At 39.2% G+C, this 22,073-nt stretch overlaps 1 protein-coding gene across 4 annotated transcripts in view; it reads right to left on the reverse strand.

The window, feature by feature from the left end:
• Positions 1–22,073, reverse strand: part of NKAIN3 (sodium/potassium transporting ATPase interacting 3) — a 384,319-nt gene that overhangs the window by 193,222 nt on the left and 169,024 nt on the right. For 3 of the 4 annotated variants that reach the window (XM_087752502.1, XM_087752480.1, XM_087752511.1), the window contains exons 2-3: positions 11,366–11,503; positions 2,236–2,316 (exon numbers count right to left, since the gene is read on the reverse strand). In XM_087752502.1, the coding sequence (XP_087608628.1) occupies positions 2,236–2,316; positions 11,366–11,503 (219 nt within the window). The remainder of the gene's footprint in view (positions 1–2,235; positions 2,317–11,365; positions 11,504–22,073) is intronic. The other variant, XM_087752491.1, reaches the window with a different exon arrangement.

Raw genomic sequence — 22,073 nt, forward strand, 5'->3', positions numbered from 1 at the left:
AAAATGGAAAAATAGAACAATAGCAAGAAAAAGGGTGAATATTCCCTGCCAAGATTTCAATGCTGAGAAAACAGCCATCCTTGAAAAGCTTCTGATGACGTTTGATTTCCCAACCACACTAACGTACCTTGATAAGAGCACCTTTCTATCATGCCTGACAACACAGGAACATATTCATGGAAAGCAACGATGAAATTTTTGAGCTAGCATGTTGGGTAAAACTTGAGTCTCAATTAAGTCAGTGTCAAGTACCCATCAATTTGTAAAGACCCAGAATTTTATGCATATGGTGCAAAAATACCTCAGACTCTTGATGACTGCATCACCTCTAGCATAGTTTTCAGAAACACATTAGATGGACCCCAAATTCCAGTTTACTGAACAAAAATTTTGATTCTATCAATACTAGCTTGGCCCCAATATTGGTGCCTTTGATGTAATCTATACAAGAGCATTTAACTTCCATGGAAATAATTTTGTGTCTATCGCCTTGTTGAGAAGCTACTTTTCAAATGTAGTAATTATAAACCACAAGATAAGAATTTCACCAAAATTCTGAGATCAACTGAAGTACATATTAATAAAAAGAATTTTTCTCAACTGCTGAGTAATACTTATGCTACTGTTTCTCTGCATTGTAATTTGTCATATACGTTAAGTAAGAAGACCTAAAAGTGAAACACAGTGGTGAAACTGGAAGATACAAGACTTCAATTCATACCTGCTAATTTATAATCCCCTTATACTAAGGATATGATTGCAATCCTTTGCAATCAATGGAAAGACCACTCAAATTTTCACAGACTCAAGGGTCAGGCTAAAAGTTTCACTTCACTTCCTAGGCACTTAGATAAAAACACTAGTTATCTATAAAAATATAATAGTGACTATAAAAAGTCATCACCCAACTGATTGAAAAAATATGAACTCTATGTATAATGAAATTGAAAAATTACTTGGGGCATTCATCTCTTCCATGTGTTGCTCTTCCATTCATCTAATAGATTTTTAAGTCAGAACATACCAGTACGATCATTTATTTTGATCGTCTATGAAGTGCACTAATTTCCTTATCAAGCCTATGACTTCTGGTGAACTACATCATATCTGGAGAAAAAATAAACTGTTGTAGCTTTTCATTATGAAATTTTATCACCAAAGGAATCTATCACTGAAAGCTTTAATTTTAATGGAATTTTTACTGAGTAAATTAAATTTTATTTCTTATTAAATCGGTTTCACCAGTTTTCTGTTTGTTGTCAGTGAAAATCTAGGGGTTTTAATGCTGAACCCAAAAAAAGCATGTAACTCACAAATATTCCCATCTGAACTGAGTGGAGCTCACAATTCTCTAGAAGCATTGCATGAATTAACAGTGATTTAGTTCATATCACTAAATCTACAACTAATAATGGGGACATTTATTCTATTAATAATACCAGAATCTGCTTGCACTACGGGCATACTGTGCCTAGAAACACCTAAGTATGAATGTGGTAAATAAAGATCAATATCATCTATGTCTAACAGGAGGATAAAAACCTGCAGATGTTGTATGGAACTCACTGTAGATAGAATGCTAAATACAACCTATGCTAACGTAAGTGCTACCTTGTGCAAACGCAACGTGTACCTCGATACTTCCAGCAAACATTTCTGCTCTAATCAGAAGCTTGAATAAGGCATCAGTGACCTAGAGCATTGAGTGTCGTGTAAAGGAAAGTTTTATTCAGATGTGAAAAAAGTCATCCTTTGCCATTTGTTCTTTTTTATAAAGAATTAGCATTCTCACCGTGAGACCAATTTGCTCAACAAGTTGTTACATTAACCTTCTTAGTAATTTTCTTTAGCTGCTTTCAAAGTAGTCTTGGAAATTGAGACACATTTTCCATACACACTTGAAAACTCAACCGAAATGACATTGTCTGTTTTTCAACAATCAGGCAGAACCTCAAATTTTCCACTGAATAACATTTTTAATCCCTCCCCCCCACCCAGAAGGTACTTCAGAAGGCAACTGTAATTCAGATTCATTGCATTTATGTACTTCAAACCCATGACTATTTACTATCAGAGACAAGTTCAAACACCGGAGTTCTCATTGGAGGGGAACTACGAAGATCAAATTGTATGTTCAAACAACCACGTTTTTCCTCTATAGTTCCAGCCTTCTAAAATCTAAGTCTTGCTGTTAAAACACCCTCCCATAAACCTGAAGAAGAATAAGTGACCTACCTTAGAAAGTCCGCCTACTTCCAAATAGAAGCAGATAATGAAAACATTCCAGGTGACCCACAGGGCAGTCCACACCGTGTACTAAACACAAAGCCGGATGAAAGCAAAAAGACAGAAAAATAAAATGTGAAGATGAAAGAGATCTTTATACTGAGTAGATCAATAATAAAAACCCTGATATCAATAAGCATTGTTCTTCTGGGAACAGACAAGCACAGGGAGTTCAGAAAAGGAGTTCTTCCTGCAGAAGTCCCCTAAGAACCACAGGAAATTACAAATCCAATATTCGTTGCTGCTATAAATACATACCAATAAAACAGATTTACTCTTTACAGTTTTACACTATCCTAGTGATGCCAATTAAGTGCAAAATGCTGACTTAAACACTGTTTTTGGGACAACTGCAATTCACTCGTAAATCATGTTGAGCTCTGTTAATGGAGATTCCAGAACAACACAGTAATCTAAATAAGCAAATATTAAAATAATATTCAAATATTATGAAGAAAGACACAAGAAAAAAACACCATAAAGTAAGACAGAAGACCTATTGATCTGATGTTTGGATATTTTTCAAAAGCAAACAGGTAAAGGCTAAATCTGATTTCTTAAGAGTCTTTCAGTAAAAGGTATTTTAATTACATTAAAAAAGGCTTATACTTCTCCAGTCCTTGTGGCCATGAACCCCATCCTACAATGCACCCTTAACAGAAGAACATATCCATATCTCTTCTGGGTTCTCCAGTGTCCTACCCTAGTGCAAGACTGAACTCATACTCCACCCACAGCATGAATGGGAGATTAATTTGTTTACCTTAAATCATCTTCTGCATTTTAACTGTCAGCGTAATTGACTGGCACTGTTTCCTTACAGATGCACTCTTTGCTTATATACAACTGTAAACTATGCCCAATTAACTCTCCAAGTAGTACACCTCAGAAGCATTTCTGTCTGACAGGCTAAGTGCACGCTCAGCCATGCTGGAGCTACATCCACCTGAAAAACGTAATACACAGCAGCAGCACTGCCACTTTACATTTATGTGCTTATAACCTTCTCAACAGAGAACTGCTGCTAAGTGCTTTTGCAAGTCTAATTAGCTGTGACCAGGTGAGGCTAATATGCTCTTGTTTTGCTTCAATATACTCAGTAAAGCCCAACACCCTAATCTACAATATGCTGGATCCCATTTCCATTGCACGGTTGCTGTGAGCTTGGCTCTCTTGGGCAGTTTTGGGTGATGTTCCCCTCTTCCTTCCCCTCCCTGTGATGTATAATGAAAGGTGCAGGTGAAAAGGGTTGAATTTTTCCCCACTTTGATTAACCCCACATGGATACAGTGTTTCTGTACACCAAACAGGTTAACTGCTTTCATTTATTTTCTTGTGAGGTACTTAGGCAGTTTGTAGGTGGCTATGTCATAAGAAGTAGGTCATTAATAAACAAAATGAGAGTAACACTCCTGGGCCATTTCCTCTGGCTTATAGAGAAGGGCAGTGTGGCAGCTGAAGGCTGGGTTATTATAAAATAGACAAAGCTGCCATGGTCTGTGAGCAGTATAAGGTCTGTACTACTAATAAGATTAACTTAAAAGAGGATATCACATTTTACCACATTTACTGACTCTGTAGTAACTCTTCATAAGCTCCTGATTTTCCAACGTATGTCCTCAGAACATCAGGTGCAGAGTGTTCAAAGTTAATGAACATTTAACACAAGCCCAGCTGCTCATAAAAGCAGATTTCAGAATATTCAGGAGAATTTCCTGTTTTAAGATAGAATTTTTTATCTGTCCATGAATGAAATCTGTCATTACAACAACAGGAAACGTACTTGATCTGCCAGGCCAAGCCAAATCTGTTAATGGCCTCATTTTGTCTCATGGGCACCAATGACAACTCTGAACCACGCAGGTAAAAGCTGTCTGAACGTGCTTTCCCGGGCCAAGCTAGGCTGTTTTACACAGTCAGGACCTGTTTGGTCCCTTATCCACTGTGATGATTACTGAAAGGGAAGTGCAGGTGCAAAGCAGGTGCGCACCTTGAAACCCAGCTGTCGTGTAAGGGAGAGGCTCCTCCTAACTCTCACTGAACTGCAGAAATATAAATTCAGGCTCCGTTTTCTTTAAGAACATAAGTTACATATTCAGTAATTAGTACTACATAATTTTTAAAAGTAAGAAAGTTATTCTCCACATTTGAAACCACATTTTTTTGGTTATGCAAGTAGCAAGTTTTTTCCGTGTATAGTGTCATAGGTACTTAAGGAAGACTACATTAAAGGAAAAGTTTTGAGACAGCAAAAGCAAGAAAGCAAAATTAGGAAATGTCAGGATTCTGGTTATATTTGCCATCTTAATTTTTCTCTTTTGTGGATGTGCAATACAATGCAAACATTAATTAAATCATCATAGGTATATTTTTATTTTAAAAGATCCTATCTTACTCAATACATTTTATGAACAGCTGACTCAATACTTCATTTCTCTTTGTCGCTCAGACCCTGCTCTGAGGACAGAATATTAATTTCCTCATGAGGTTTTCTAAGATGCTCATCACTGTAATGTGTGAGAGCTGCACAAACATTAACTAATTTATTTTATGTTGATACAGCTCTCAGAATGCAAATGATGTTCTGATACATGCAGAGATTACATTCAGAAGTATTCATACATTATAGGCATCCAACTTGAGATGCTTAAGACTTCATTTTTCAGAACACTTGGGGTTATACGGCACTCTGCAAGCTCAGTGTTCAGCTCCCTGTGGCTGAGCATTCAGTGCTTGTGCAAATCAGACCAGAAGGTCTCAAGATGAGAACCCAGAACGCAAGGGAAAAACAAAGCACGTGAGAAGTTTGATTTAAGTGACTCACTTTGTGTTAAAAAAGGTTTCCGTAGTTAAGAGCAGAGATAAAATTGCTACCCAGAGCAGCCTTCACAACAAAAGCAATCCTTTTATTCTTGCTGTCACATGCCTCATTCTTCCCATGTCTTCTGTTTTCTGCAAATCAAGTTTCTATTCTATAGCTACTATCACCAGAAAAACCCACAAATGTCTGTCCTTTCTATTGTAGCTGAGGTGCCCCTACCTAGACAAAAATTGGTATGCATCCACGGAGTTCAAAACTGCAAATATATAAAAGGATCACATTAAGATTGCACAGGAGGGCTTTAATAACACCTTTTCTTAATTTTTGAGTGTTTCTTCCTGAAAAATTTGTAATACTTTCTGAACATTATGTCTGTAAATTTACATGTATATGCCTTCAGGGTTTAAAAAAAATAAAAAGTAACAATATTCCATTATGTGTCATCACACTAACACCTGCTTGGGTTGCTACGTGAGGCTTAACTTTTAGATCCATTATGAAGACGTCTCCTTTGAGCTAGCAGAGAAACTGCCTGCAGCCCCGGGTTGTTGTCCTTTGTGTGAAGGGACAACAAGCAGGAGAAGGTGTCATGCACTCTGGCAGACATTTGCTGTCAACAGAGGAGTGGTTAGGGTCTGAAGCATCAGGTTCACACTGAACCTCAGGGTTAATTTCCCTTCCAAGGAACCTCACCTAACTTGTTTCATGACCTGACCTGCTATTACACCTCTCCTGCTCCAGGTCCTGAACACTACCCTGATGGTCCCGCTGTGTTTGCTCACTCTGACCCCGCCATACCCAGCGATTCCTGCCCCAGTTCTTTGGCCAGCCACATTCAGTACCCGCCCTGGCTCAGCTGGTGTCATGCTCAGCATCGCAACCCTCACCGTATCTGGCATGAAGAAGTTTTCCACACGGGTTGAATCAGTAAGAAGGGTAGGGTTTTTTATTTTATAGCCCATATGATGCACTACTTAAAAATCATCCGGACATATTCGCCTAACAGATTCCTTCTGCTGGAAGGACCTAAGACACTGGTGATAATCTTTGTGGATTTCTCCCCATGTATACTTTCTTGCTTTTGGTGTTTTACACTAAGAATTGTATACTATGTGGTGTGAGGAAGCATTTGGAGTCTTATAAGTTATGTGGCAAGAGTACTCCCTAACCTTACAGGTTAAATGTCTATTAAATTATTGTTAAACCCAGTAGGTTCCTTTCAGATCCCCTTTCTCAATGCCAGCCCCTCTACAATAGTGATATTTCTATGCCTCTCTTGAGTCTACAGGTCACACTGAAATCGATGCAGAGATACCTGTCATACACCAGTGAAATACAACCACTTCTAGAGTTAAATCATTGGTATTAGATGGGCACAATGTCACAAAAAGAAAGGGTTAAGGAAAAATGTGAAAGATGGCTTCTTAAACTGAAAGGTAAGAGAGAAAAGGGAAATTTCTAAGTTTGGATATTACAAGGATTGTGGGATAAGTTTAGCTTTAATGAATAAACTATCTCAAGTGTATATTTAATCCGAAGTGCAGCACCTCCTCTGACAGTGTCTTGGCATTAGGGGAAATGAGTATTGGCTCAGGGATACTTCAAGGCAAAGGCAGCAACTACTCGGTCATCAGATCGTCCCCCTGTACTACCTGGCTGTGCCTCAGAGGCATCAGTACTTACAGAGCCCTACTTAGTCATATTTGTGAAAGATGACAACGAAAGTGGCATAAATCAACGTGATGGAACAGTAACAACTCAGGACTTACCAGGAAGGTTATTCAAGGAGTAATTTTGGATGCCTAAATATTTCACACGTTTTGAGTGTCTGTATAACATTTGCTTGAATACTGTGTAAAGTATCCTATATAGCCTTTCTTCTGCTGTTTTTTTTTTTTTTTTAACGAACTGCCTCCTGGCTTTTCAGGTGTACCCATTGCCTATGTATCATATTATTTAATGGAATAAATTAAGGCAAGCAAAGCAGAGATTTCCACCTTATATTCCCCCTAGTTAAGTGTATTATTTTCACCTCTCACTGTTCATTAATACATTTCTGTTCAGCTTCGGGCCAGGTTTGTGCAATCTTGGCTATATGACTCATCGTTCAGAAGGCTTTTGAAGTCCCATATCAGAAGTAGGAGAAGGGAAAAAACCCCAACTTTAACAAGTATCCTGTCATAATTTTTAATCAATTTTAACAGCCTGAAAATCTTGCTGGTGATAGCAAGTTCTATCAACAAAGGAAAAGCATGCACAGGGAAATGGATCACAGCAGAGCTCTGGAGTTGAGTGATGGGTGTGTTACAACGTAGTTAGAACTGAAATTTAGCTGTTTTTTCTTCTTTGCGAATGTTTGTCTAAGTTTCAAATGAGCTAGTATGGGAAAATTAGGAATCAGCTCTGCACTTTTGTGTCCCCTGGGAACTTTGTACTGATTTAATTCAGCCACAAAATATTCAAGTACTGAAAATAGCACATCTGCTTAGTGACAGGACAAATTGTTCACAAAAATTGATCTAAATTAGAAATTGATACAAAAACTATTAGAAATAATTATTGGATTTAAACTAATTAGGACACTTGGAGTTAATGCAGTTGCTCCCTCTCTCTCTGTGTGTTTCTTAAGCTCTGAGGACTCAGAATTTTACCTGTGAGCAAGTGCAATTCCAGATTTATTTCAGAATCACCATCCTTATAGTACTGTATCTGAAGGGTACCCAGCTGCTTTTGTGTTTATCCAGCTTCTGTCACAGCCCTCACTCAGCTACATGGCTCTAGGTACCTGCACCAAAAGCCTGCTCAGTTGTGTCTGCAGAACCACAGTCTCATATTTGACTGCAGTATAGATGTACTTCAATTTATGGCCCTACATGTAACAGTTTTATTCACTTATTTTCCCATTTCTGCTATATGTTAGATTTTGAGGGGTGAGAACATGACATATGCAGCATAGGATGGCAAAGTGAAAGCTTTTATGTAACTTCTATTGTCAGGGAAACCTTCAGGCACAGCCTTCGTCGCACAGAAGACAGATAAAACACCTTCTCTTGAGGTCAAACCAAGCACCCTAGAGCTGGTCAGCTTAAGTTAAGATCCCTACAAGAGTACGATAGAATATCATGGGGACAATTTGCGTGTACATGCGCCAGATCAATTTTGTGTAGACAGTTTACAGAACTGAACTGTTGTATCTGACTTGATTCTCTCTTTACTTCAATTTTTTATATCCCGATGGGATCATATACACCAGCAAAGCTGATTTCCAGGGAAGTCTTAAGGAAAAGACAGTGGATACTAAGCATACTTTTCCTGAAGTATTTGGTTACTTTTCTAGTTAAACTGGATTTAGCTTAAGCTAAACCAGAAGCTTCAGCAATCAGAGTACATAAAAGCATGACTTAACATATTTCTTTTGCCAAAGCCACAGAACCAAATTCTCACTCTAATGTGGGACACCAATGACTAGCATACCCAGTGGCTTAGATGTGGCTGAGAGTGCAGATACAGACGTGGAAGCCCATGAAGCTTCTCAGTGAATTTGGTGCCCAATTCACTACTCGGAGCCCGGATAGGAATCTCTCTGCATATTAAGTAATACTGAAATTCAGGACCCTACTGAAGATTTGTATTAAACAGACTTTATATTTGAAGCCAGCTGTAAAAGTTTACCACTGTAACAGGTGGAACGTGATTTTATAGGGTTTCAGATGCAGGAAGGAAGTCTATATCCTTTCCTGGGAGAGGTGCCTTCGGATTCCCTTTTGCCTTAGTGAAGACAGCCTGGAGCTGGCACTGGTAGGGGTCTCTGCTGTCCGTATCACTGACACCTCTAGGGCTTCTGAGGACAGCTGGCAAAGCCCAGCTGCAGTTGGGACAGCCCTAGGAAGCACAGCTTCTGGGGAGCATGTGTTATTGGAAGAATTTCAGACTATAGCTCAACAAGCACTTTAAGCTGGTGTAACCATGCGCTGCTGCAGAAAGACTCTATGCACTTTTCCCCTTCCTCTGGCTGCTTGCTCCTGTTTCCCCTCTCCCACCTCCTCCCTTTTGCTGGAACAAGCCTAGTAGTGAAACAGGTCAGAAAGCTGACTGGCACTTAAATTAACACCAGAAAAGAAAATGGTTGCTTTTCAGCTGGATCTGTTCTGGTTTGATAGTTTATCAAGTGGTTGAACTGCCACTTGTGCTGGTGCAAATGAAGGAACAGCACATGGACTGAAGGTAGCAGCTGAGCAAAGGGAGGATTATTGCTTATGCTGGCTTGAGGTATTCACTGAATTCAGCCTAAGGGTGAAGCTAGACAAGAGGCTGAACTGACAAGTTTGTAGCTCTCAACAAGGGAAATCTTGCACCTCCTCCTTTCCCCACTGCCTCCCCACTGCTGTTCACAACTGCACGGTCACCGTCCCTGCCTCATGCTGGCCCTACTAATCATTGGGAACCTCACAGACTGGCTTCAGCTCACCAATCTAGCAAAAAACTCTCCACTTTTTACTAGGTTGGTTTTCGGACAGCTTAGGAGTGGAACTGGCTTACTGAAGGGTCTGGTTAACTGCTGCCAGAATTGGTGGAGAGGGTTTGGAGAAGCATTCAGCCAGGGAGAAGAACAGTGGAATAGGGAGACATGCAAGCCACCCCTGTCTCCTGGTGTTGAGCTGTGAAGCTGGTTCCAGACAACTTGTGTACTTTCACTCTTCAGAGTTCAGGATTTGGCTCAAACTATTCCTGCTTCACTGGGAACCTTATGTTAGTAGGGATAGAAGCTACACTAAAGTCTTGATCTTCCCAAGTAGTGGGTATTTGCCCCTACTATAGCTTGAGCTCTTAAATAAATGCTTAAAGTTAAATCAGAATGTGAGTTCTGTTAAATCTAAGGATAAAGTATCTTGTTGGGGTGTTTCTTTCTTTAATTATGAGTTTACTACCTCTACTTTAAAACAACTTTAATATAGTATAAAAAGTTCATTTACATCGGAAGAGATATAGAAACAGTCAACATCTGTTGTGTTTCATTTCAAAACAAAAGCAGAGCTTCCACCACTGAAGAGCAGTGCTGAACCTGAGGGGCAAGAGATTTTGTGGTTTGCACTTCAGACACAAATTTCCTTTGTAATTTTACAGATGCTTACCTGCACTTGCTTCCGATGTGTTATGTATGAAATGGAGGACATGAAGCAGAAAGGTGAGTCATCAATATGTGGATGTACATACACTGCTGCCCAGTTCTCCAACCACAGGTAATAGATAATACATCAACCCATTTTCAATTACTTATAGTCTGCTTGTGATGCTTAGCTAATGTGAGTATAAAGAACCTTGGGTGCACTTTTTGTTCACTTTTTCTTTTAAGACATGACAAAGAATTACAGGTTTCCAGGCTTGACTAGAAAAGACGAAGCTTTTTAAGTATTTGTTTAATGAGTTTTCCCCAGTAGACACTTATTTCACTCTTTTGTGAGGAAAAAAAAAACAAAAAACTTTAGCCTCTTAAAATCCATTACTGACAACACAACTGAAATATTCCAGATACAGACACTGCTGGGTAAAGACATAATATTCATCTATTCAGGAGAGACTGTGGGGGAGGAAAAGGGATATTTTTTTTTGGCAGTTTCCTTCACAGCTTTGAAAGTTTTTTTATTCCTGGCTATGATGAGGACATGGGGAAAAAAAATCTGTGAAGTTTCAAGTTACAAGCATTGGAGAGAACTTACAGCAATTTAGGGTCAAGGCCGTAAGTACAGGTCTTGGCAAAGTTAGATGTAAGTGAGAAGGAGATTTCTTTGGAACCCATGGGTCACAGGACCAAAGGCATTTCTACAGTCCTTGCTTCTCCCTGTTTAAGAGGAAGATGTAGCTAAATATAATCTGACCATTACAAATATTTTTTTTTAAAATGGCCATTGATTCTGCTTGTCTATTGCAAAAAGAACAACAATTTGTATTTATTTTCTTCATTTATGCATAGTCTAATTGTAGATGTTCCCGTGACCCATCAAGGTATTTCATTCTTTAAAGAATCTTACTAAGAACTTGTATCACAGGTGTACTTTCGGTAGCACTTTCTCTAGGTTACCCTTTCTTGATAGTTTCCAAAATCTCAGAAATGCCACTAAATTTGCAAAAAGACATGGAGACTTCTAAAGTTTCTACAGAAATACCATCTGGTGTTTTGAGGCTAAGAAAATTCTGCTTTGCAATGTGACAGGTTTCAAAACGAATTGCAAAAAATAATAGATAATAAATGAGACTTACCACGACTATATATCGAGGCCTAAACTGGATGGTTCCAAACAAACCCAAAATGACAACTATTATTTGTAGGAAATTGCCAAGGATAGGAGCCCATTGGAAACCAAGGAAGTCAAAGATCTGTCTCTCTAATGCTGCCAGCTGTAAGAAAACACATAAACAGAACATCCATTTTTTAATTATGGGTGAGACAGAACATTTGACATTTTGCTATTTGCACCAGGCTTCACCAGGAGAAGTATGGCAAAATTCCAAAACTATGGTTCCTGGGTGTAGCCTTTGTCAGTGTTTCAGTATACTGGTATCTGAAGACAGCTACTAGTCAGCATACAGATCTCCTAATGAAAAAACACTTGGAAAAACCTTAAGAAAATACTTGTAAAACCCTCATAGAATACAAAACTACTGCTACAAACCAAATACAGACAAGTTTTATTCTATTCTTGAACGCTGGAAACTCTAAGGCTTGACAATATTTATTTAAATACAAAATTTATCTTAAACAGGGGCTCACCTAGTTTGAGCAAAGCCATGTGAACCTTGCTGTTGTTACTGAAGTATCATCATGCTCCCTCCCTTCCCCATGTCTTTGTTTTCTTAGATTTAGTCTCAACTAGACTTGACTGCAAGTTCCTCACTCTGTTCCTAAAGGAGAGAGATTTTGGCCAAAAAAGGCAGAGTAGGCTCAGAGGAGTCCCAGATGTGGCTATTGGGTACATTCCTGGGAGTTCCCTAATGCAGGAATTAAGGAAGACTTCTGGGACCTCCTCACTACCTGAGGCACGGAGGTAGTCTCAGGGAGTGAAAGGTTGTAAAAACTGTTGGAAGACCTTGGAGTAAAAGCTTCAAAACCAACAGCCAATGAGCCATCTGTGCTCTGCCAAAAGCTGCTAGGTTACTTTGGGCAAGTGCGAATCAGAAAGACAAAGTGGCAGCCTAATGGCTCTCTTCTCACTGTCCTCATGGCATTTCGGGGGTGGATTCAGTTGGGTGTGGAAATGGATGAATCTAAGGAGCATCAACCTTCATCCTTGCGTCAGCATGTGGTTCTTAGGTAATTCTGCATTTCTGAAGGTTAAGCAAAAAAGGAAAAAAAAAAAAAAAAGCCAGATTAAAATTCTTCTGCAAACATATTTGCTACTCATTCTTGACAATCCAGTCTAATTGTTCTAAAGATACTAAAATCAACTTTCTCAGCATCATACTTGTTGAAGTTTCAACTTGTTTCAATATTTTTCCATCCATAGCAAGACATTTTTGAGCAGCTAATCCTACTGAGAAACAACTGAGTTTCTGTGCTTGCTAGAATTTATTACACATCTACTTGATTTTACTACATTGTTACAAACCCTAAAATTTACTCAAATATGCACTTAAAATATTTATATCTGAGACAGATGGAGTAAGCATGGCCCTATGAATACCAACCAAAGAATTATCATATGTGTGTATTTCACATAAAATATTTCATTTTACACATAATGGTTAGATTCAATCCTCACCTACAAGACAGGGCTAGGTGTCACTGAGAGCAGAATCCATCTTTTCTGTACAAAAATCATCCCTTACACCAGTCATGAAAACCACATTCTCTATGCTGAGGTTAATAAATAGGATAAATCTAAACAATTAAATGACAAAGGTTGAATAATCAACTTGGTGCAGCTCCTCTGCAATCAGTGAAGTTACATGGACTTTTATCAGCTAAACATCTGGCCCAGTATATATAAATGAAAAATTATCATACAGCAGACAATGTTAAAATCATATTATCCTCTTGGACATGTAAGATGTTCCTATCTTAACAGAAATTATCTTATCCTTTTCGTGCTGTAGGTAAGGGAGAATCTCAGAGGGAACACCACTCCCATGTGAGTGAAGCTGTTGGCTCAAGTGGCATTAGCTATCTACCTTGCTTTTGTCACACTCTGCACTCTCTTGTTTTAACTCATTGTCCCTCTGGATCTATATTTTTTTTTCTCCCCTAGGTATGGAAAAGAACTGCAGAAGTTAATGACCAAATCCAGAAAATGACATATTTACATGGACCTCAGATGGATTTTCAATGCCTAATGGTGTGGTTGTCACCTTCCTGGAAGTATGTGGGTATCCTAACAGCAACGGTGACCCCCGAAGTCATTCTTGTAATGTCTTCACCTTGTAGTAGACTCACGAGCATCACAATAATGGCCTAGTTGGGACTTCACTAGGGACACCTCAGAATCACGTGCTTTTTCTACCACTCTCTAATGCGCTCCCTCAGGCAATTCAGGTGATCTCACATTTGGGAAAACCCCTGCCTGTACCTTCCCTAAACAACAGGATACATCACACAGTACAGTACAAGGGTGCCCCAAATCCCATGTGTGAGATGGTAGAGAGTTTCAAAAACTCTTTGGCACACGCAGAACTCACAGTTTATGGTATTAGCAACAATGTACCAAGAGTCCTGTGCTGTATCACATAGAAAGACATTTATGACATCCATGACAAGAGCCAGAGCCTTTTTCATTCCCACCACTACAATTAGAGATCTTCCAGGGTCACAAAGCATCTAACTAATTCACAGACCACCATTTTTCAGAGGCAATGTGTCTTCTTCCTGGGGCCCCGACATTACCAAGTGAACAGAGGATGGAGTTGCCAAATTAGACTAGAATCTGCTTATCAGCCACCTCTGCTCTGACATTCGTTGAAACTCTCATGTAGCCTAGGTCTTCACCTGCACCATTAAATTAAGTACGTCCTATAATGCTCCCAGTACTGAAGGCAGCTGGCTTAGGATTGCCTCCAGTAAAGTGTCCTTGGCTCTGAAACAGGGCAGCTGTGCGCAAACTACATACCGACCTGCTCAAAATGGTCCCTGGGCATGGGTGAACTGTCTGGGAAGACTGCTGGTCACAATGAGCCTGGTTAACATGATGGAGGACTCTAACAGCTCACTAGCATCCACAATGGTATGCCACTGCCTGGCTTCTTCCCCAGGCACATGTGAATTTGCTGGTGTTGAGAGCATAGGGCTTGGCCAGAGTAGGTGTTGAGGAAATTAATTTCACACAGATGGTTTGCTGCAAGAGATGGCTGCCCTTAGACATTTTATGTAGTGTTGAAACACCTAGAGCTGTCTGAAAGACAAAAGCCTGCAGCACAGATATGAATACTGCAGGACAGGTATGAATGAAGCTGTTCAGTATCTTACCCTTCTTAAACTGGTTCTTAGGAGAAATTTTCAGAGCTGTGTAGATCAGCACCTTAAATGTCTGAAGGACATAGTACTGTAATGTGAATGAACACAGCCACTTTGCCAACAGACCCATGTTAACAGGTTTGGTACTCAGCTCATGCCTAAACTGGATCAGATACAAAGTTTGCCTTCATGTATACCTCCTTGATATCTGCCATGCAAGCTCTGAGCACATTTAGCAGAACTGGGCTCCCACAAAATAGCATGGTGGCCACAAGTATCTTCCCAAAGATGACCATACAAATGTTTATATGCACCATAGATAGACATACACGTATAAAAAATAATTAGTCTTTTTATGGATTACTCTGGTAAAGGCGCCCACTGCAAACACAGAGAAATAAGGTTCAATTTCCTCTCCTGCTGCCTACCGAGGTATCTATTCCTCTCCTCCCACCTCCTATCTGTTAGGATACCAAGGGGGAGAGCTTCTCCTTGAAGCTGTGTCACCGGCCAAAAAATGAAAATTTGTGTTTAGCGAGTCAAAAAGAAAGGGCAAGGAGAAACATGAGTCTACAGCCTACTGCTTATGGCACTTATCTGGGATTGGGAGAGTTGCTTGTATTTCTTGCCTGCAGGGCTCTTTCTTTATTTTTATGTACAGTGACAGCATGTAAACCACTGAAGGAGTCCTGGGAGCAGGACACCAAACATACAGCACCATTCCTTCCCCACTAACAAGGGTTTTCACCATCAGGCTATGCAGTGAGACTTTCCTGTGCAGCTAAGTCTCATTTACTTTGCTCTTGTCGTCAACACAGAGTAATTTGTCTCATCCCTAAAGCCCACAGAATACATTAGTGGGGGAAAAAAATCTGAAGAAAAGAAAGAGGTAGGAGGCATGTCTATCCTGCTCAAATTGCTACTCTTTTCTAAATTATAACCTTCTTGCAGACAGCACAGATAGAAGTTAAAAAAATAATAATTCATTATAATGCCAGAGGAAATACATTAAGTTCTGTTTTCTTTATACCATGAGCAAAATACACCGAATAGAGAAAACATTTAAGTGCTGCTGTTCCGTTGTCTAGTACTTCACTCAACAGAGTCCCCAAGCAGAGGTGAAGGCCACAGACTTTTTAGCTCTGTGCAAATGAATAAAAGCAGTCCCTAACCCAGTCTGTGATTCAGGTGATTCAATGCACAGAAATCATCAGAATAAAGGGAGGGAAACAGTTAGCTGTGCACAATTACAGGCTGTTTTTACTCAGATATGAAGAGTCAGTACTATCTGTGTTTGCACAGATCCAAAATCTCTGTAGCCACAAGTGGCCACCAGACTAACCTATGCCACGTGGTGCAGTCGGAAAGGAGCAGACACTGTGACAGAGTTTCACTTGGAGTTATGTGCATGTGAGTGCTTTTAAATGTTTCACCAAAAACATTTTGATGATGAAGAGGCTGTTTTTCTCAACGAGATATTTTCCCAAGAGAATTTCTGCTTTCATCGCCATTTTCAGATTCTTCTGAAAACAGCCAAAAAACCTGAAACCTGAAGGCAAGGCAGAGGTTCCCAAAATTAGTTGGCTCAACTTCTCCCATTGCTAGAAGACAGATATCAACTTAGTAAGGCAGATGAGCTCGAGGCTGGAGAAATGGGGTATGCTCGATGTGACCGAGGTCCTCTGGGGGTTTACTGTCATATCACTTTCCTAACAAGCACATGTTGGGAGAGGCTGGCACCTCCGCTGCTCATGATAACTAAGACAACAAAGTTTGGGAGTGTCTGTCATAAATTGTTGTTTGATACTCTTTTTTTAATGATTAACATAAAAGTGGAATGAAAACCCAAACCTTTCTTGCAAATAAAAGAGGACAATTTCAGTTTTGGCAAATTAAATACTGGCGGTGTGGTTTTAGTAAAACATATGAAAAATTTTCATGGGAACTTATAAAAATCTATCAAAGCTGATAGGAAATAACATTTTCTTATCATAACAACACTTGGAAAAGAAGACATAATATTTCTTATTACTGCTGCCGAGGGAGTGCTTTGTTATTTAGTCATCATCAGCATCGACAATTTTGTAATGTAAAGTGCACAACTCACAAGACTAGGACTAGCAGGAAAATGCTCTAGTGGGACTGTATCAGATCACTTAATGAAGATGTGCCACATTTGTCTTGTTCTTTTACCTCTCTGTTTCGCTAAGTCTATCAAATATTCCCCATGTCCCTCTTTCTGCAAAGTGCAAGGAGAAGGTACCAAGCTGCAGCACTGGGCTGCATTAAAGTCACACAGGCTGAACTTTCTCTTCTGGCCATGCCCAAGCCCTTTTGTGTTAAGAGCAGCACAAAGTTCAGGTGAGCTATTCTGTTTGACTTTTGAGCTTCTCTACCTAGATGAATCAACCAGATGTGCAGCACATTTGGAACATCCTGAACAGAAGAAATAGGGCAGCTGTAGCCTTAATGTCCCATATGCTGCTTATGGTGAAGGAGTAACAAAATAAAAGGTGACACAGCAACCAGCAATGCTGCATAGGATCTACAGAAAGAAATCACCGACAGAGAGATCAAAAAACATTTTTGAGAGCAGATTGCAACAAATGTCCCCTATGGAGTAAACCCCTCCTCTAAATGCTCAGGTCCTATTATACTTCAAAATACGTATCAGAAGCTGTCTGAGTGATGAGACACCACAGCAGAGTTACAAAGTCAACTTTTCAAAATGAGTATAAAAACTCAATTTTCTCTTCTGTCAGAAACCGCATGGGTATCAGTCAGTTTTATATTTTAATGGAAAAGCTTTTATAAATGACACGTGAATTTGAAATGAATAAATAGATCTACATCCATAACGAAAGGAGTCACCAGATCAAGAAAAAGAGGTTTCATATGTAACAGATCATTTTAGACAATAAAAGACCTAAAAGTGTCTTGATATAAATATAAAAACATAGAATTGCTTAATAGAAAATGAAAATGTTAATGATATATAGAAATATCTGCAAATTTGATACCCTATAAATTACTGAGTTCATGAAATTGGGAAAGTATAATCTACTCTGCATTTGATATTAAAAAGCTACTTCAGTTTGTCATGTAGGACAATCCCTAGAAATTATAATAACCAGAAAAGTATCCATTCTCTCTCTAACAAACTTGTATTCAAGTAATCTAACAGCAACCATAAAATTAAATACTTAATAACTGCTGAGCTGTAAAACTATATAATTTTGAAATCTTTTTTAAAAGAAAAACAATTTAAAAACTAGGAAAAAAGAGACACAGATTATTATCAGTTCCCAAAGGGACACTGTTTCCCCAGCTTTCAAAAATGAAAACAGTATGTGAAAATGGTGAATCCAAAAATTACAGTCCAGAGCATTCATATTCTAAGTTCAAGTCAGGAATTATCTGAAACATTTGAATTATGCATGTAAGACTCAGAGTTGGCTGATGCTGCTAATAATTATAACAGGAGAAGTGCCAGGGCACAGCTCATCATCCATACTAACTACTGCTCCTAAGGATAAAGAAGTTTTCTCCAAAACTCTCTGCTTCATCTTATGGCCATACATTTACCTTGTGGCTTCAGAAAGAATTTCCTGGACGTGAGGAATCTCTGAGGACTGCTGCTCCTTTTACCATTACCACTAGTTTCCAACATGGCATGCTGAATTACTGACAGTTCAGTCCAGTTTGGTAGATGCAACTGTTAAAAACTGAACTGGTTCCCAAGCCTCCTCCAGGAAACTCTTCCTGGAGCTTTAAGTGCCCTCTGTTCTGAAGCCCCAGGACACCTTTGCTGAGCTCAGCAGTGCATTCACCTTTCCCTCCCAGCCTATCCTTCCATCCCATCCCATCCCATCCCATCCCATCCCATCCCATCCCATCCCATCCCATCCCATCCCATCCCATCCTCTCTCCCTCCTTCCTTCTTTCCTTCCCTCCTTTTTTGCCCAGATCACTGCGTACCCCATGCAAAGCACGAGGAAGAGGGCAATGCCAAGGCAGGAGAGGAGCATGGGAGCTGCTTACACCACCTTGTAGCCTGGGTACTCGCCTGAAATAGAGAAGACCTTGGATCAAGGTCATTTTTAGCACTAGCCACATTTGACTTAAACGCTGTCTTCACATTGCAGCACTCTTAGGTGTGTATTTCCTTTTTCTTGACAGATGATCCACTGAGAAAACATTTTTGTAAAACCTTGGGGCAAATGCACAATGTTCACATCATACTTTTACATTATTTTGGAGAATATGCACTTTCTAATTTAAGGGGAAAAAACACCAAAAAGCTACCAAACTAGTCTGGATAAAACCCCACCATTGGACAGTAAAAGATTGACTTACCAAATGCTAAAATCCAGAATTTCTAACAGAAAGCTAACAGGTGAAGCAAAAAGAAGGTTAAAAAAAATAATAAAAAATTAGTTGCATCAAAGACTGACCGGTAAAGCATAAAGCACTTTTTACACAAATTTTATACTCTTGCTGTATTTTCAGAATTTTACTGACAAGCTTGACTTCAGGAAGAAGGAAAATAAGATTTAACATGAGAGAAATGCCAGGTTTGTAACGGAGGGGAGAATATTTAAATCTGATGTGAAAGGGTGGTGTCAGATTATCGCTCTTGGCTGACAAACGCTATTTAGGAAGTTACTGTCCCTCAGCTAACGGGTACAGCCTCCTTACCTGTGACTTACCACCTTTCAACAGAGGCTTCATAACCAAAGCTGAATGTAGTCTGCATCACAATGAAATGTTAAAATTTGACTTAAATCACTTCTTTATACTTTTGGTGACAGTTAAAGCAATCATCTGACCACAAAGGAGATTCCCATTAGATTTTTAATGATCTGAATTCACTTGTCTAGGTGAAATACTAGCTTTTGGGTGATTTTAAGACAGTAATCCCTTATAACAGCTCACTAAATACATTTATAAGATTATGTGGCATGAAGGTTATTGAATTTCAAGTTCTGAGTAAATCACTAATGTTTATAGTAAGTTCAGTTTCATGGAGCAAAAGAGAAACTGCTAGCTTTCTGACAAGTAATTGTCAAAGAAGAAAAAACCCCCGACGATCTAATACCAAAAGTGCCTTTGCACTGTTGGTCAGATAGATAGGTAATTGGCTGTCACTTGGGTGGCTGTAAGACTGGATAAAATATAATGCAAAAGAAATATATATGCTGAAAGAGCTCAATAAAAGTGTACTAGCCAAGGTTAGTGAAGGCCAAAGCATAGAAACAAAGAAAAGAAAGGCAGGTGTGAAAAAAAAAAAAGTCTTTCTTTTTCAGAGAGTCTATGTTGCCTTTCAACAGTGAATATTACTCGTATTCAACTATTCAATTCATATAGAAAATATTCAGAACTAGATAATGGTGTTTCCACCATTCTTGTAAGCACTTTACTGAATGAGTTCATTGGAGGATTATGGTAGCGGTAGCACATAATATTGCAGAAGACATCATATTTTAGCAAAATAATTCAAAGTATTTTTTCTGAGAAAAAAAAAAGTGTCACTCATCAATACTTTACCAGCAGTTCTTCAATAACTGCTTAAGGAAAAAGACAGGTAAGTAGCGAGCAGTATATGTTCAATTATTTTTTAAAGCCAATACACTGTACTAATGTCTCAGAACCAGCCACCACTAAATGACTGGCAAAGAAGTTGATCTCATCTGAGAATTTGGTCCATAGTATAATAAGGAGAGCTAGTAAATGCCAGATCTTAGAAATCTATAAATGTAATTATAAGATGCTGAAAGGGTTCTCTTCCTTAGCTCATTTTCTCCACATCTTAACAAATATATGTATGTATTTTTAATATCACTATTTAACATTATCAGACAGGCACAGAACAAAGGTAATTCTTAAAGGAAAAATGTTTTCCTAATTATGTATGCTACAAAAGCCTTGCAGCTACACCAGTGATGTGGAGGAAGCTTTTGAGTGATGGATTTGATACGAGGGTGTTTCATACTTTCACCAAACTGAGCCTGAGCCTCCAGTTTTGGCTCAGAGAAAACTCCCGCAGAAGTCAAAAGGAGCTGTGACTGTATCAAGGCTGCAGGACCTGGCTCAGAAAGGCAGCAGTAAATTATTTAAGAATCTCATCAGCGTGGAAGGAAGTCTGTTAATATTTATTCTGCAGGGTCGCCTGACTGCAGTGATATAAAAGGTGGCATCAAATAGTCCCACTTCCCAGAACACTATGGGTGCCAGTGTGATATACCCGAGGCTGACTGCTACATCTGTACCAAACAGACACTATAAAAATGCAGTTACAGTCTATGGGTAGCCATGCTAGGGAAGAAGCCAACTACTGCAATAAAACCCCGTAGCATCAACTCGTTACAGCACAGTGATTTAAGATTGAATTTCAACCCTCCAATGAAGCTGTAACTGATCCCAAAACACTAAAGTCAAGCCCCTTGGCTGGTTGACCTATACAATCCTGCAAACAGCTGGAATGAATGTGCTTATAATGGCATTTAAGACTCCCTTGGTTGTTGCATTTAAATGCCAGCACACATACAGCAAAAGACAGTGTGAGAGATGGTTATAGGTTAAAGACCTTTAAAGATTTCTATCTTATTATGAATGATAAACTCCATGTCAAAAGATACTAGAGAAAAGGGAAAAGCAAATTAAAATTTGTCGTCTTTGGAATTATATCAAGCTACATATACAGTGGCTTTAATCCAAAAGAAAGCTTTTATTTGCCGTACCATTATATCCCTTCATATCTTCACATCCTAAATTCTCATCATTGTAAGGTTGGTTTTTTCATTTATTTTTACATTTAAACACATCCAATAAATCTATGTACCTGTACAGGCTTCCTCGATCACTGCTTAAGAAATGGTGGAGTAAAGCACTTACTAACTAAAAATAACGAGAAATGAACATGTTTACTACTACTTTAACTTCCCAGGGCATAGTAGGTGAGGCAATGAGGTAACTGGTGATGCCAGCACTTGATAACAGGGATTCTGACAGCCCTAGATCCCTCCTAGATTTTGATGATTATGATATACAGCCAAAAAAAAGAAAAAAAGAGAGAAAAAGCTGGGAACACTTGCTGCAGGACCTGTGAGTGCAGACTGTGAGTGTGTGAAGGGAGAGGGGCTGAGATGGGCACCCAGACTTCAAGGCATGAGATGAACTGAAATCCCGGTAAGGTAAACAGGTAAAACAGTATTTAGAGCCTCTAGTAGATGAATGGTGTGCTCCTTCTGGCCAAAGAACAACCCTCTACTCTTATGAAATACATCAAGGACTTTTTAATGCCCTATACTCCCCCTGGGTTTTAATGTAGGCTCCAAAAGAAGCCAGAAATTAAGCCAGATTGAGCTCTCCTTCCATGACTAAGGAAGACACATGTTCAGAGTTCACAAGGAGCTGGACAAGTTGGACAGTTCGTTCAAGGTCCGACTTTAACTGAGTCAAATTATCTAATATGAGCTTTGGCACAAAATATCAAACGGCACAAATTGACTCATGCCAGAACTT

The sequence above is a fragment of the Nipponia nippon genome, unplaced genomic scaffold (assembly GCF_047370975.1).
Source record: "Nipponia nippon isolate SJK-2023a ecotype South Korea unplaced genomic scaffold, ASM4737097v1 scaffold_1, whole genome shotgun sequence".
NCBI classification, from domain to species: Eukaryota; Metazoa; Chordata; class Aves; order Pelecaniformes; family Threskiornithidae; genus Nipponia; species Nipponia nippon.